The following is a 17193-nucleotide window of genomic DNA, read 5'->3' as shown; positions in this document are numbered from 1 at the left end:
GCTGACTTTTAATATGCGCATTTCTTTATAGTTTGTTCATGTTGGCTTGCCATTCGCGCAATTAATTTCCACCGCCTGCACCGGATAATTAAAAATAAAATCAGGCGAGCGTAACAAATAAAGAAATAACATTTGGCAGTATGCTTTTAGGCGTTGTCCGTTGCTGTCGTCACTTCCGGTTGAAAGCGTTTCAGTGGAGCGGTACTGCTGCATCTACCGCTTCCGCTGGGCGGTACCGCCCACAAACCGCCCACAATTTGCACACTCGCAAAATGTGGGCGCTGGTACAATGAATGTGCACAGGGAAAGTAAATTTGTATTAAACAAACAAGCTGGAAATTGACGCATATTACATTTAAATTTTATGAAGTATTTTCTAGTTTAAATGTTTACTCACAACTATGGTTTAAAAACTTAAACTACTAAATGTTAAAGTTTTTCATCATAACCTTGCTAAATGCTTTGCAAAACTAATTATTAATCCAATTTCCTTAAAAATCGAATTTTTTTAATAAAATTTGCAAAAAATCGCACAATAGATTTCCCATATTTAAGCACAGCTTGATTGGCATTTTAAAAACGAGCTATGAAATTTTATTTTTGGACCATAACTTCTATTCTCGTGATCAAAATGGTGATTGTTTTTAAACCTAAATGTCAAAACTATGGGATATCCGGCTCTTTATCAAAGTTGTGCATTCACTTTATGCTTTATTGTTTGCAGTTCCGTTTTTGCTCTGGCCATTTAATATTAATTCCCAAGTAATTTATTCCGTGATTGCAGTCGTCTGTTTGATATGCTGATTACTGCAGTAAAATGCCAGACTATACTGGCCAATTATGAATTATTAGTGCCGACGGAAAGAAACTCGAGAGAAACTTGTTCAGCAAATCAAACTGACTTTCTGAGCCCTGCAGCCCTGCATTTTGCTTGGACCTCTGACATCCTTTTCGCAGGATGCTTTTTAATAGCCATCCATTTGGCCGTGGTTGCCATGGCATCCGCTGAAATGACTAGCTGCATGTGCAGCCTGAAAAGAGTTCGAACCATAATTAAGTCGACAGTACAACGAAATCAACGATTTCAACGAATTCAAGCAATCAAACACGCCGTGTTGCCAAATGTCATTAGCAGTGAGCCAATGTAATTGGCTTATTAGGGAACTTGTGGTAGCATTGAAATTATGTTGCTTATTTTGGAAGTTGTATGTAAATGTAAATATGTAAAAAAAGAAATCGATTAACAGCTAGTATGTTTAGTGCTTGAAAAGATCATTGTATTCTAGTACACTCCAATTGGCACTTACCAACACTGGATGCCCATTTAGCGGTAGCCAACAAATCACCGCCCCGAGACAGCCCCGCCCCCGAATCGCTTCCAATCTACTGAGTGTTAGCATCTGTGACTGGCCCCTTAACTGCTGCCCGTAAATAAACTGGCCAAATTTGTCTAATGCCAACTCCCAACTCCCAGCTCCGAATTCCCACTCCCATTCGCACATCACGAGTCACGGGGAACTCCCTTTTTGTTTTCGTTTTTGTTTTTTGGGGAGGCATTGTCTTTGCTGACTGCTCCGTGCATAATTCACGAGTTCAAATTGCCAAACGCCACATAAATGTACAAACAGGCACGTATTTATATATCTTGCCATCTACCCCGCCCCAGAAAAAAGGGCGTGCCCCTCTTTCTTATTCTGCGGCGTTTATGCACACAGTTGGAGTCACAATTATAGTAATGAAAGTGGGGTGTCTGAAACAGTGTTGCAAAGGAGTTTAAAACTCAAAAAATACGCTTCTACCATTTAAGGGTATTAAAAATGAATTGGAAACTATAAATACTTGTATATTTCAAAATAGTTTGCATTTGTTAAGCCTTCAAATGTATTTTGTATGTTTTCCACACATTTAAATCCATTTTTTCGAGCCACTATCATGCCAACCGCAACAGTTTAAAATGTATATACAATATAGGTTAGGTCGCCATGGCTTTGCGGCTTGCATGCAAATTTTATGCTTTAATAATAAGTCTCTGGCATGCAAGCGCCGCATATTTTAAGCCAATTGTCGGAGGACTGCGGGTATGAGGGCTTGGGATTCCAGGTGAACCCAGCAGAAAAGGTTGGGCCGTTTCCACCTGGAGTCATTTAGTCAGTTAGTCAGTTAGTCATTCGTTCACTCTTTCATTCAGTCGGTTCACTTGAGGTTCGTGTGCTGTTCTGTTTATTCTTAACCCACATGTTTTCTTAGCCACGAGAGCAAAAAAACTCATCCCACTCTGAATTTAATTATTTTTTATTCCAGCTCGAAATGATTTCAAAATGTAATCGTGTCATTTTCGGACCTGAACACACAATAATTAGCAAATGCACCGAAAATTGATTACGAATTCGCATGGAAAACGGGGACATATGCACGTAGTTGCACTTTTTCAAATTTTCAATTGTGGCGGGAAAGTGCGTGCGGTCATGCAAAATGCAAAATGCAGAATGCAGAATGCAAAATGCAAATGTGCAATAAGATTGCCGCAATTTTGTGACCAGTCGCTCATTCCCACGATCGAAATGGCCAATTGCTGGATGGTTGAATAAATATTTGAAGCGCGACACACAAAATTGAAAATAAAAATTTGAGCATATTGAATATCAACGAATACACATTATTATTTGCATAAACGAGCACATAAACGAGTTTCTGCTGGTTTTAATCAGCCATTTGAATTGGCCATTTGAAAAGTACAATCAAGTATTGTGTAACTGCAACTTTTACTACAGTAAAATCAGTAAATGAATATCCGAAAGCAAGTTCTTTAAATACAGAAATGTATCAGGTAACTTAATACCACTGCTGCACGCCTGCAAAGCGAATGAATATATTTCTCCTTCTGCTGATTTGTGGTTTCTGCCACTTGGATTTCCACGTATACACGTACATATACGGTCGCTCGTTGCTGGTAGAAATTTTCCCTTCCATTTTTATTTCGCACTTAATTAAAAATCCTCCGCTGACGTGCGACACGCACGGGTTTCAACTGCCTTAACCCCACTTCAACCTCAATCTCGACCAGACCCTCTGACAATTGAAGAGCACAACTTTACAACCGAGGGGGGAAATTCGTAGCGCAACATTTGCTTTCCACTTTCATTTCTAATTAAACTAGAAATCTAAAAAAACTAATTAGCTAAGAGATTGCTTATAATACCAAAGATTTGTTTAAGTTTCCTTCTTAAATTACTAACAACCAATTGAACAAATAGCCATAACTTAATATTCTCAAAAAAAAAAGCAAGGTGCACTGAAACTTTTTGCATTCGCTCAACAAGATTTGAAGATGGTGGCATTGATCTCGTAGTAGCACAAGGCCTTCTTGGTGACCTTGTCCTTGGGATTCAGGGAGTAGACGGTGCCCTCCAGGGTGTACAGTGTGTTCGGATGGTACATGAACTTCAGGATCGTCGTCTCCGGCGGCACTTGAATGCGATTCATTACGTATACGCCCGTTTTCAGTGGACAGCCGAGACTCATGTTGCTGGCACCTTTGGAGAGTATCAACTTGGCCACATTGTTCCACGCGGACACGTGGCGAATGTATTTCCAAAAGTCGCACGTTTTCGTCGTCCCATTATACAGGGTACGCGGAAGTTCCGCACGCGTTGCGGATGCGGCGCTCCGTTTGCGCGGATGTTGCAGGAGTACGAGGTGCCACAGCGGAATGGCCACATCCTGCCGCACCGTGGTCACCGAGGACATCGAGTTGTTCTTCTCGAACATGTTGAGTTTTAGGCCATAGCTGGGCGTGTCCCAGGACCTTGCGCCCACAAATTTCATCATGTAGCAGTGCTGTGTTAAAAAATCAATTATCAAATTGCTTAAACTATGAACTATACTCTTTATGGTTTAATTTGTTTTATTTGGGTTTTTTTTGCCCACCTGCTTTGTTAATTGCAGGAATCCAAATAGAGTTATGAAACCCAATAAATTTCTATAAAATCCCATTATTTGCAGAGTGCACGGCACACGTATAAAAAGGCAACTGAACGCATAAATAACGAGCTACGGCGCGATTGCAAAGTGATTCAGTAATTGCAGCTAATGATAATTCCCGTGATTTGTCACACCTCAATTGTATCAATGCGATTGAAATTACGGGTTAATTGCCAAATAATTGTTTAAGCAGAGTTGTGTATTGTGTATTGTGGGATTTATAGGCGGAGTCTAAACTTTTCGGCTTGACCCCCAAAAGTGCCTAACCGAATAAACAACATATTATCAGCGGAGACCTCAAATTGTTAACCAGACACCGGTAGCAAAGCGGTTGTGTTTTTTGGTTTTTTTTTTTTGAATGTGTAATAGAAATGTCAACATTTTTGGGGCATTGTTTGTTTAGGTTGTGGTCCATGGTATACAAATGTTGCTTGGCAAACATGGTGTTTGTTATCCTTTCAGTTATATGCTTAAAGTTATATTGTGTATGCTGAATTTTTCGCCTGTGGCTTTTCCTTTATGCGACTTTAGCTTCTGATATTTCCACCAGCATATTTTCGCAGCATATATGTGCATATGTAGTAGAAGTGTGTGGTGTGTATACATTTCCACGATACGTTTCCGGCTTATTTGTTTGCTTGTCCTCGCTGCACGACGACATCAATGGACCGAACAATGCATTGAAATCCACTATCCACTTTTCACTTTCCAGCACAGATTCGCAGCACATCCTCGAGCACATCAGGCTGTCACTTCCTTTTGTCCCGTGTCTCGATTCACATCTCATATTTACATTTTCAGTTATTTCCCCGGCAAATATTTGCATGACATTGGAATTTTGAGGCGCTTTTTCGCGCTTTTCCACCGTCTCATCATCAATCGCTTCACAGCGATTTGAGTGGCATTGGCGAAACTTGTCTGTCCATCAGGCTTCAATTTCAATCGGCTTTGTGATTCCCTTCACGACGGCCATTTCATTTGTGATAGCTGTATTGTCCGCCAATACTCTGGTAGCTAACTTAATTATATTAATGACTTAATTAAAGCTGAACGTAATGATATTACTGATATTACTGTGCGCACACCGATAATGAGCTGCAAATGAAACATTTATACACATACTCAGCGACCATTGAGGGTTTTCCTTTTCGCGTTGCCAATAATTTAATAAATGCCAGAAATGATAATATCTATTGCATACTTTCAAGCACCTTTATCTGTGGCTTTCTAGCCATTTGAACAGATTTCCTTGACACTCGCTAAACGGGCAAACTAGAAAAAACGTTTCACTTAACTTGCCATTAAAAATACCGTTTCGCTTGTCACATTCACACACAGCAAACCGTTTACTTTTTCCTATTTCCTATTAGCCATTGAACATTTTATCGCTTTTCCTCTGCGCTTTCCCCTTAATTTTCAAATAGCCACTGGAACTTCATTCGTGGTGGCCCGACTTGGCTGCAAATGGTCGAAAAAGCCATTTAGAAGTGTAGAATTTATCTATAGCTCTTGTTTCTCTGCTCCTTTTTTTTTTTTTTTTTTGGTTTTTGTTCTTTGAATTGTGTTGATAGGCTTTTAGTTGGACGATTGTCAAGCAGTATTTGCTGACCTCCACTTTTTGCCAGAGAAATTTCAGTCTTGAAAAATGAGAGTACACATATTCTAAGCAAGTGCACATTTCAAATGCACAAAGCCATTTCAGAAAACTGAACAGGGAGTTTTTTGTTTGCGGCTACAGAAATGACAGCATTGGGGAAAAACAAGCCCATTTCCCCAGCCGCTTTTCCTCCTGTCTTTGCTGCTTTTCCTGCATGGTTTTCATGCACAGAGGTACACAAAACGGAATGTTTATTTTATCAAAAATATGCAGTCGCCTTTGTAATTACTCAAGTTATACTTGTAAAACCCTAGTGCTTAAGAGTGTTCTATTATGAGATTAATATTGCATTGTGTTTCATATTTTCCTGCTATTTATTTAAAACATCCCTTTCTAGATTTTGCGCAATGTCCTTTGCATGTGGCGAGAAATAGCTAAGTGATGACCAATTTCGCAGATATTTGCTCCCTGTTTGCCTGTTAGCTTCTATTCCTGCCTCCTGTCTCCTATCGTTGCACTGCATTGGGGCATTGGGGGCCTTGAACGTTTTATGATTGCACTTTTCAGCAATAAAATAACGAGTGGGAATTGTGGATGCAACGCCGCCACGAAGACCAATTCGCAATGCGACTTCACACCAAATGCTTGGCTGAAACTTTAATAACCCCAGACGAGGCCGACACTTGCAATAAACTGGCTGCTCGTCGTAAAAACACACTCTCGCATGCCCACTCGTAAAAAACAGAAGCACTAAAAGAGAAAAAGGAGGAAAAAGTAGGAAAAAGGAGGGTGAAAATGAAGAAAATGAGAAGTGGAAAATGTGAGGAAAGCCCCCAGGATATGGGGTATACGAAACGATGTCCTGACCAAAAGCTGTCAACGCGTCGCCATTGCAGCTCATAAACATGGTACCAGCCAGGCTCTCCTTTCTTCATTTTCCTCTATTCTCCTCGATTTTTCCTCGCTGAATTTCCCCCCTGAAACCCCCCAACCACCTCGTGCTGTCAGTTGTAGTTTTGGACCATCGCATCACATTTATTTCGTCGCCATTTCCCTGGCGTTGTATTTACTGTGGGGAACACGCTGCTTTGCACTTTATTGCCTGTCCTGCATAATTGTTGGGCTTATTATTGGATTTTGAATAACATCCCATCGACAGGACTCGACAGGCGGCAAAAGAAGCAAAAACCAGCAAAAGTCCGATGGACCAGTGTTGAGGATTTTCTGATGAGTTGGGTTACTGCAAATGTGTGGTAATCCATGCAAAAGTATGAGCTTACGATTGAGGTTGCCATTGTCAGTTTAATAAATGGATATCTTTGGACGGACGGAGGGATTTTATAAAGTTAATTATACACAAAGATATTTAATAAAGATTGACTACAAAAGTCTCAAATTCGTTGGAATTTCAAGCCTTTAAGAAGCTTTAATCGCATCTTCGCCAACTAATTGAAATTCCTTATAGGAACATAAGAAACTCAATTAAAGCGCTTCTCGGAATTCGCACTAAGCAAAAGCTTTCGGCGAAATCCCTCTGAATACATTTACTCATTACTAATCCTGACTGAAGCTGGACTTTGAAGGACTTGTTGATTAATGCTGGGCAAAATTTCGACTCTTTTTTTGGCATGAATCTAGTCAAATTTGCATATGCCACTTACACATTGCGCATACGCCACGTGATCCAGTTAATAGACAGCTGGCGAATTACTTCTGCCACCAATTCCCAGCGTTCATAATCAACTACGAACATCTGGCGATTCGACAATTATCCAGAACTAGTATTCCCGCATATCACGCATACGCAGCGTAGGCCAGTTAATAATGGATTTGCAGCCAGGTCCCTGGACGAAATTCCCAAATTGACCAAACGGCAGGACAAAACACAAAACACAGCACAACACAACGCAGCACATCAATCTCTGACAGCATTCGCAGCCTATTCGAACCTATGCAAAACCCACACAGTAACAGTAGCTACGACGTACTCGTAAATTTCATTTAATCACCCTGAACTCGGGACTATGATGTAGTACGCCCAAAAAAAAAAAAAACAAAAAAAATAAAATAAAAGATAAAAGAGAAAAATATTAAACTCGAAAGGGAGCAACGTGCACGTGGCCATTAAATTGTCGGCCCTCGTACCTTTGTCTTTCATGCATATATTCCGTGTTGTTTCGTATGAAAATTTATTGGCACTGCGAGTGATGCGGCAGGAAGAGGTGGCAAATTGGGTCAACGGCAATAATAACATCGAGGTGCAACAGTTGGGGTTTTGCCACTAGAACGGCACTGGTAACGGGAATGGGAGCGGAACGGAAACGGAAACGGAGGCGCTGCCACGCCCAAGGTCACTCAGATGTGTGAAATGGTGCTCTTCATGGTGGTGTCGTGGTATGGTAGTGTGGTTTTATGGGGAATCCTAGTTGCTGTTGGGGTAAGGAGGTTGTGGAAAACACACACACACACACCCACACACATCTGTGATGAGAAGTGCAAATTTATGTTGGAATTAATTGCAACGAGCAGCGGGACAGAGGAACAGAAGCCAATGTCCGGGGACCAAGTGAGTCCGGCCGTGACTTTAATTAGCCGGAGAACGAGTGCGAGTACTCAACCCCGGCATTAACGGAACCAGACAGCCGTGGGCAAAATTATAGGTTAACGCTGATTCCGAGTGGCGAGAGTAGAGCAAAATGGCTGGCAAGTAAACAGGAAAATGACCAACCAAATGCCATCTGAAATTCAGAAAACTTTAAAAACATATAGAAGAACTTATGCCATATTATCTGACTGCTCTTTGAATAATTAATACCAAATTGTATGCATTAAAGAGTTAAAAAACAATTCTTTAACTTAATCGACTTTAATAGCTATTCGAGCTGAAATAATTGGTGCAGACAGTTAATTTCATTTGTGACTGCATCTGATGAAAATCATTGCAGGGAAAAGATTTAATCAAGCTAAAATAATATTCTTTGTCACTTTGCTTCATTGTTGTGACATGCAACCAAACATTAATTCAACCAAAAATAATAAGAGAAGACAGTCAATTTCATTTGTTGTTGAAACGCATTTTTGTTGCAAAGGAATTTACGTGGTAAAACTTTGATATTTTTAGCTGCTTGAACACAATGAGTTGGCAAATACAAATTAATTAAATCGGCAATAACTGGAAAAGCGCTTTTCTTTTGAGTGTGAAAGTGTGTGTGTGCAGCCCGGTTAGCGGGTAAAAAAATATAGAGAAAAGTCGATTTGCGAAATGTTTTCAGTGCTTCCTGCCTGCGAATGAGTGCGCTGAATAATTGACACAAATTACAAGTGCAATTGTCGTTTGGACTTTTGCCGGGTTTTTCATTTTACAGCAGATGAAAGGGAGGGGGATTGTAACTTGGTCGGCATTCCGTCCGCCACTTTTGTGTCGCATTATGCGTTATGTTTATTAATTCATTATAATTACCGAACAACACACTCAGCCAGTTGGATACGATACGAGCATTATTCCCTGGGATCTTGATGCTTTTAGTGCCCCCATGAATATTGTATACTCTCGGGCGCTGCCCATTAAATGTGGCAAACCTAAACCTAATTTCGAGCACAATTTTCCAGCGATTTGGATTTTCCTGACAACCGGATGAGCGTCGGTCGATCTCATTGGTTCATTGCATATTTCAGACGAAAAATCGACATGTGTATATCCCAATGCTCCACCATCCTGTCCATTAACATATTTGAGCAACAAATGGTTTGCCCATCGAGTCACTTATCAATTATTCAGTTCGACTTTTATATGCATATTGCATATGCATTGCAAGTGCTCCACCGACTGCATTTTACGTATTTTAATTTGCTTATTAAGCAATTCATTTTTAATTACATTCGTAAAAAATATTGCATTGCATTGGTAATTTGATTCGGGGACCAAAAAGGAGACTTTAATTGTAGATTATTGTTTAATATTTAAGTAATTTGCGCAAACAATGCAATAAGCAATTTACGCTCAATTTATGCGAAAGCATAAACACTATTACCTCGTTGAGCTTGTAGTTTAATTTTCAGTGGAACTGTATGGCTACACTATTTTGTTACATTTTTTCCAAACTTTGATTCCTGCGAAAAGGATTTTAAGCTAAATATTCCTGCGAAAAGGATTTTAAGCTAAATATAATCTGCATTTAAACGCATATAACATAAAAGTTTAAACCAATAGATATTTAAACCAACAGAGTTTAAACCGCAGACAAATGTTGCATATCTAAAGGTCGCATAACTCGACACCTTTTGAGCCCCGGTAAATCCTTGAAATGGATGCAATGAATAATCCCGAGAAGCGGCGAGAATTATTTGCCATTCAATTGCTCATTCGCACCGAGAACTTTGCATCCATTCGCAAATGAATTACAACTCAATTGCGGCGCCACACTCATGTGTCACCCATGATTCATTCGCCTGTTGCTCCTGCCCTGCTTTCGCTCTGCTTTCACCCACTTTCACCCAGTTTCATACACTTTCACCCCATGCCACCCACTTTCAGTCAAGGCCGTAGCCACTACTCACACATGTGTAACTGATACATTTATTCAAGTGCTGAAAATAAATAACACGTTGAGGCACAAAAACGAAAAAAAAAAAAACAAAAAAAAAAACAAATGAAAATAAACATAATAAAACGGCTAAGGAAACTGAATCGGAAAACTGAAATGGAGACTGAAAAGTTGGGTGCCCAAGTTGAGCGGCATAAATTTGCGGCGTGTTTAGTGTTTAGTCAGCTAACTTTTTGCAGCCACTGTCCCAGGGACATTTGCGAAAGTTGGCCAACTGAAACAAATGGCAACAAATTGTAAATAAATAAAAGTTTTTCGGCCACTCGGGGCTGCATACATAAATCCCATTGAATAATGCCGATCAATTTTGCACTTTTGTGCCGTGCCGTTCTCTTCCGTTCCGGACAAAGTTTTTCCAACAGTGTACACATACAGTGGCGGACGTGTGAATAGCTCTATAATTTAATTCGTTATAATTAAAATTGATTATATTAATTGCTAGAGGCAAATATAAAATGATTTTGGTTTAGATTAGGATTTCATCAACAATTAAAACATAATTTATTTATTTATTTTATAGCGATACAAAATATGATAATAATTATGCATATTTAGTAATTTAATTTTATTGATAATATTAATATGGCATAATTTGTGTTTAATTTCTACGCCAGTGTGCAACACTGTCCCACATCATTTACAATTAGATTGTGTCTGCCGGAGACTTGGAAACTCGATGCTGAACTTGATTATGCTACCGAAACGGTTTTGTTAATGTTTATGGAAATTGTTTTTTTCCAGCTTGTCCCAGTGCTCAGATCCCAGTATCACAGTACCGCAGTACCGCAGTATCCCAGTATCCCAGTATTCAGTGCTCCATAGTTGGCCCCATGGCAGGATTATCCCCCAGTTTATGCGCTTAATTGTTGTTTGCCCTTCGCTTTGGCCCGAGTTACTTGTCATCTGGCCAGGGTGGCTGCTTCTGGTGTTACTGGTGTTTCTGGTGTTACTGGTGCTTCTGGTGTTACTGGTGTTTCTGGTGTTATTGTTTCGCCTGTTATTGCATGTCGGTGTTTTTTGGGGGCAGGAAGAGGGGAAGAAGTTCCCACACTCGGCGACAAACAAACAAACAAACAGCACACAACGTTGAAAGTGTTTGCTGACATTCTGTTTTGGGACAAGTTAATCAGATATCAGATACGATGGGCTATCAATGGGCCAGCTTGTTTGCTCCCGAAATTGAAATGCTAAACCCAAGCAAAATGAGAAAATCGTAGATGGCATGCACATATATGTATATATTTCCTTGACGCACATGGCAAAATTTATTCGTGGCATCACTTAACTTAGTTCTAGATTAGTCAATTATGGCAGCACTCCTTGAACTTTTCGGCGTGGCATTATTTATGGAGCGTTTAAACCCATACCCTTTTTTTTCTCCTAGTTCAGTGTTTAGCATATACATATATATATATATATATATATCTAAACGTCAACATTCATCTTGGCATTATTCGAGTTAACTGAAAAGTTTCGCAATTGAAAGCGACTTGGCTAATTAGTGGAGACGCAGAGATTACGCCACCAAGTTTGTGACGATGAACGCTCAGCGCTTCTAGATGTGTGCCGAAAACTTATGGCAACTAAGGTCCCTGTCAAGCACTCATTACAATATCTATATATATATATTTAGTATTTATCCAGGATATATCCGAATACACATCAGGAAGGGGGGGGGGAGAGAGGAAAGTGGGGAGGTGGACTGACGTTCCTTTTGTGTGTTAATGGAAAAAGTTAGAAGGCCCCAGACGGATGTTGATTGCATTCGCTGTTGGGTCTTTCAATGGATATTACAATAAACTGCAGTCCATTGTTGTGCGTAGTGCCGAGAACTCAGAGCTGAGAGCTGATGAGATAACGGATACCCCCTGTCCCCCTGCCACACTGCCACACCCACAAATCCTGTGAAAGTGCAATCAGTGTGGGCGTAATCCGGTGTTTATCCCACACTGTTTGCCACTTCCATCCATTGTAAGCCGCTTGGCAGGCATGTAATGAGCCTAATGAGCATTATGCTCAGCAAATACCCTGCAAAATAGACCCCATGTTTCAACATGTCCTGCATAATTTCACCAATAAGCTGGCGAACAATTGAATTTGCCGTAGGATGAGCAATTATCAAATATTAAAAGACTAAAAAGAAATCCTTTGCTTAACAGGATTAATACCTTAAATTTATTTACCTGAGTTACTTACTGAACCATGGCCCCGTTGTCACTATAATAACTACTCGTACACTGTGCAAATAATATTATTAGCCTCCAACGCTGATAGAGTCAAAGTAATGCAATTGACTAGATGAGGCATAGCCGCTTTTAAAAAATATTCACATTTTTTCGGACGATCAAAGGCTCGATCCGCTGTGCTCTCAGCTATTCCGACATCTTGCCAAATTCATTATTTGTCTAACGAGGAGAAAACGAGACATTCAAAACACTTCAGACTTTGGGGCACTTAAAAAAATATGAAAAACTAATTTCTATGCTTGCAGAACCGCTCGAGTTGGAAATTGACGAACAACTGAACTCGATTTCTAACTGAGCGAATGGAAATTTCTTCACTTGCCATCGACAAAGACGAAGACGACGAAAAAATCAAAGGGAAATGCGGAGAGGGGGACTCTTGTTTGTTGTTGAAGCTGCTTAAAAATTGATTAGCACCTGGCCCATAACAAGTTTCAAATTACCAAGAGGCGTCTAACTGCCCTCGCTGAATTCAGCATTTCCCATTTGCTGCCTTATCCCCAACTTGTTGTTATGTGCTTAGCCATTTAGCACTTATTCTATTTTACATTTAGGGCCCCAACACACACACACACACAAAAATGTGGAGAAGAGGTTTTTTGGCGTTGAAAGAAAATCCATTCATCCATTGACGAAGATTAGTTTCCATGTTGTTTGTGGATTTTTGATGCTTGATTGGCAATTGGCAATTTAAGGGGTCTGTGGATTTGGGCAAACTCTATGAGCATACGGCTAAAAATTCAATTAAAAGGGATATAAGATATATACTCAAATAAAAATGCATTTGGTTTTTACAGCTGCCAACTCTCATTTTCTTATGTTTATTGTGCAACTTAAAAATACATTTTCTTATGTTTATTGTGCAACTTAAAAATACATTTTCTTATGTTTATGGTGCAACTTAAACATACATTTTCTTCTGTTTATTGTGCACAAAACTAGGAGTTGCCTATTGTTTTTCTAGTAAGCTTGCACACACACACAAGTGAAATGTAGACTGTTTCTTTTAGAGGGTATTTTCATGTGGGTATTTTCCTAGGGTAGTTGAACGTCAGACAAACTGCACAACAATCTCGTTTATTGAGACAAGTATTTAGCGCATTTTGGCCTTGTTTGCTCTCTTTTTATATATATTTTTTTTTCGCCCCAACCGCTCTTTTTACCAGCCGCATGTTAAATGCCCTAATTTCCCGGCCACTTTATGTTGACTTTGAGTGGGTCTGCCGTTGCCTTAGCACCTCGGTGCGATTTGGCCAGAGTCGGGCATATTATCGAATCCCCCTAGAATAACCCCCTCATTACCCCTAATGCGACAAAGGCCCTACGCTTCTGGAAAAGTCAACGAGCTGTGGCCTGTCAGTTTGTGCTGACATAATTGCAAGTGGATATCAAATATTGCCCCTCGATTCCTATGGCTAATGCCGTTCGTTTCGTTTCCATTCCATTCGATTCGATTCGATTCGATTCGATTCGATTCTATTCGAGAGGCTGTCAGGGGCAGGCGGCATGACATGGGCGTGCCATCAAGGTCATTGCGGTGGCATTAGTGGGTGGCATTAGTGGGTGGCAGTGTTTGAAAGTCTCCACACATTACCCACATTACCAATGGCACACACAAATCGAATCGAATCGAATGGAATCGTATTGAGTCCTGTGAAATACTCAAAAATCCATTTCAATAGAGTGTCAAAAATGTCAGGTCAGGAGGTCAGGGGCTCAGAGGATGAGGGGTAAAGTGGAAAAGCCACGCGATTTTATTTTATGTATGCTCGACTTTTTTTGAATCCAGAAGAGGCGAAAAAACTATAAAAAATCACATTCAAATTCAATGATGCCAAAAATGTGAAATTCATTAACACGCAACCGTAATCAAAAGAAAGGTATGGAAAAAACGTTTAAAACCCAAGATTCAAGCATTTTAATTTGCTGAAAAGCCTGTTATTTCAGTATTTATTTATTCTACATAATTCATTGTAATTTGGCAGGGTCATTTCGTATCATTTTTCCCAAATTTACTGTGCAATTCCACACATTTTCCGGTTCAATTTGTACCTTTCGTTCTTTCTCATTACTTGTCTGTCACTTTTGATAATTGCATGACGCGTTTTACACGCGAGTTGAGCGCGATTTTCAAACATTCGCAGACTCTATATGGTAAATGTATATATATATATATATATCCATATATGTATATCTATATGTACGTGCAGGGGACTATCGATGGCATATCCTTACAAGGATTTGCACTTAACCTGCTCCACTTGCAGCCCAACTTGGCATCGATTGAGATTGCTGCGGAAATGCGAGGAAAACTGTGAGAAAAGCCGTCGAGAAGCGAACAAAAAACGGCTTCTCAAGTGGAAGCAATCGCTCAAGTTGAAAACCCTTTCCTTGTTTGTATGTGTGTAGGAGGCTTTTCATTTTTTCATTTTTTTTTTTATTTTGTTTTTTTGCCACCTGCTGACGTCACTATTGACCCACTTGCGAGCCGAATTGAATTCGCATTCAAAATGCCAGCGAACTGAGATGAAGATGCACTGCGAAAAGATGTCGCATAGTTTTGGGGTTTTCTCAAAATGTATTCCAAGCTGAATAAATAAATAAATATTATCTTATCAAAGAAAGGACCATTGGGTGAGCAACCACATAAAACTATATCATAAATTACATTTTTTGGTTAAAATATTTGATTAAAATGTAGCTGAGCTTCATTTCTATTACTCCAAGATAAGCGGCATGCAAAAACGCTCTGCTCACATTTCAAACTCTTGCCGGATTTCGATGCCATTGATGAATATGCCAAATCATCGGGCACGTCCTTAGACCTTCGATCGCATCCTTGGATCCGCAGGACACGTGCAACAACTCCAAGCAGCCCCTTCGCAAAAGAAAACAGAGCGAAAAAAAACGAGGAGAAAATTAAGCCAGAAAGCAAATGAAAATGGGCTGGGATGGGGAGGTGCTGTAAAAGTTTTTCCATTCACTTTTCGTTTTGTTTGCCGAGTTACTCTGTCAAAAATTTATTTAAATATTCTACTGAATTTCCGGGAACACTTTTGGCCTCCCCCTTCGATAAAGTTCTTGGCGCCCAAAAAACGCCACGCGTTATCAAATTTCCCCAACAGTCATTAGGTGCAACAAAAACACACTTCTTGTCTTCTCTTCTCCTTGTTTTACTTCTTTTTTTTTTTTTTTGTGTCAGCGACAAATGGCAGCAAATTATGATGCTGCTTCCAAGTTATTCTAACAAAACGAAGAAGATCCAAACTCAACCCCAAACCCAAACCCAAACCCCAAGAAAATTGGAAACCCTTACCCCATCAAGCGTAAACTCTTCTCCATTCCAACCAATTTTTCTTTTCGGTTTTTTCTTATTTTTTTTTATTCGTTTTTCCGTGAACGAGAACTTTCGCCGCTGCCAACAATTAATTGAAATTAACATATTTTTCTTCTTTTATTTGAGACAACTTCCCTAACCCCTTCTCCGTTGACCGCAGATCCACGCCTGACTAACTCAATTTCCACGAGCTTTTCCCCCGGAAAAATTAAAATGCCGCGGATTAATTTTCAGCGTCTGGGCCAGGGAAATACAAAAAAAAAACAAAAAAGGGTGGGAAGTCAGGAACTCGGACCAATTAAATTCTTGGCAAAAGTTCACAAATTGCTTTATTGCAATAAATTAAAAATTTTACTAGTATCCATTTTCGTTTTCTAGTTGAGTAGTTAACTAACTTACTCATTTTCAATCATAAAATTCTGATCCATTGTATCAGATTCTAAAGCAGTTAGAATAAGGTAAAAAAAAAGCAAGTTAAGCGAGCTCCGTATTAATTTCAGCAAATTGTTTATGGCCTGTAAGTGAAGCGCTTTCATTTTTGTGGCACCTTTAATGAGCCAGACGCAAAGGCAGAGGCGCACAGCCAAGGGGGATTTCCCCAATCCCCAGCCAGTGCGAAGGGAATGCCGTTCCGAGGATATGGCGTTCAGTTTGCTCAGTCACATAATAAGGAAATTCCTCATACGCCACCGATTCCCCAGTTGCTCCACTTGCAGCTCTTTGAATCGCTGTACATATATATACATATATACATATATATAAGGTATATATATTTCATATTGTTGTTGTGGCTCCTTGTTGGTGCTGTGCCTTTATGAAAAATTATACAAAACTTTTTACTTAGTGCCACGCGGCCTCTGAACAATTACGTGGCCATCAGGGAAGTGGAGAGCAAAAGGCAAAGGGCGGCAAGTCAAGGGGTCGCAAAATAACGTGTTTGTAATCAGCCAGTATATATACATATGTATATAATATATATATGATATTTGATTTGGCCTCTTAAACGATGCAGCGAGTGGGGAAAAGGGGGAAAATGTGTGGTTGTGGGGCTGGTCAATTGAAAATGGTTTCCCATTCGAATTGCTGGCTTATCGGTGCAAAGCACAATCTGTCAGTTCTCGGCTAATTAACTGAGTGGCGAACAATGTCCAAGATTTATGGGCATTTTACTTGGCCGGAAATTTACTTAATTACAAAGTATCCAACCCCCAACTGAAGTGGCATAAATCAGGGCAAATGTATAAGAAACTTTGCTTGTAGTCGGAACATTCTCAAAAGTTTTGCCTTCTTACCCCGCCAGAGCAAAGGGAGTTGAAAAGCCATGCCTTTGTTGTGGCTTTAATGGGTTAAAGGCCTAAGGTGCTAGCTAGGCAAAAAATGGTGCAAGCCAAAGAACTTGATTTTGCAAAAATTTCAACAACGCGAAATGGA

At 39.9% G+C, this 17193-nt stretch overlaps 3 protein-coding genes across 7 annotated transcripts in view; 1 reads left to right on the top strand and 2 right to left on the bottom strand.

The window, feature by feature from the left end:
• The window catches only part of LOC6525256, a 113751-nt gene that overhangs the window by 46054 nt on the left and 50504 nt on the right, over positions 1-17193 (bottom strand). The gene's annotated exons all lie outside the window — the stretch shown is intronic.
• LOC6525254 (eye-specific diacylglycerol kinase) overlaps positions 1-17193 on the top strand; it is a 109796-nt gene that overhangs the window by 63866 nt on the left and 28737 nt on the right. The window lies entirely within an intron of this gene.
• Positions 3191-15851, bottom strand: LOC120322393. Its single transcript, XM_039377584.2, has one exon. It carries the CDS (start codon positions 3826-3828, stop codon positions 3313-3315), a length of 516 nt encoding a protein of 171 aa, XP_039233518.1. The 5' UTR covers positions 3829-15851; the 3' UTR covers positions 3191-3312.

Source organism: Drosophila yakuba, chromosome X (assembly GCF_016746365.2).
Source record: "Drosophila yakuba strain Tai18E2 chromosome X, Prin_Dyak_Tai18E2_2.1, whole genome shotgun sequence".
Lineage (NCBI taxonomy): Eukaryota > Metazoa > Arthropoda > Insecta > Diptera > Drosophilidae > Drosophila > Drosophila yakuba.
The sequence above is the reverse complement of the archived record's forward strand: the minus strand, read 5'-3'. Positions and strand labels throughout refer to the sequence as shown.

Coding starts and splice junctions, on each gene's coding strand:
- LOC120322393 (XM_039377584.2), bottom strand. CDS start 3,828: ATGATGAAATTTGTGGGCGCAAGGTCCTGGGACACGCCCAGCTATGGC.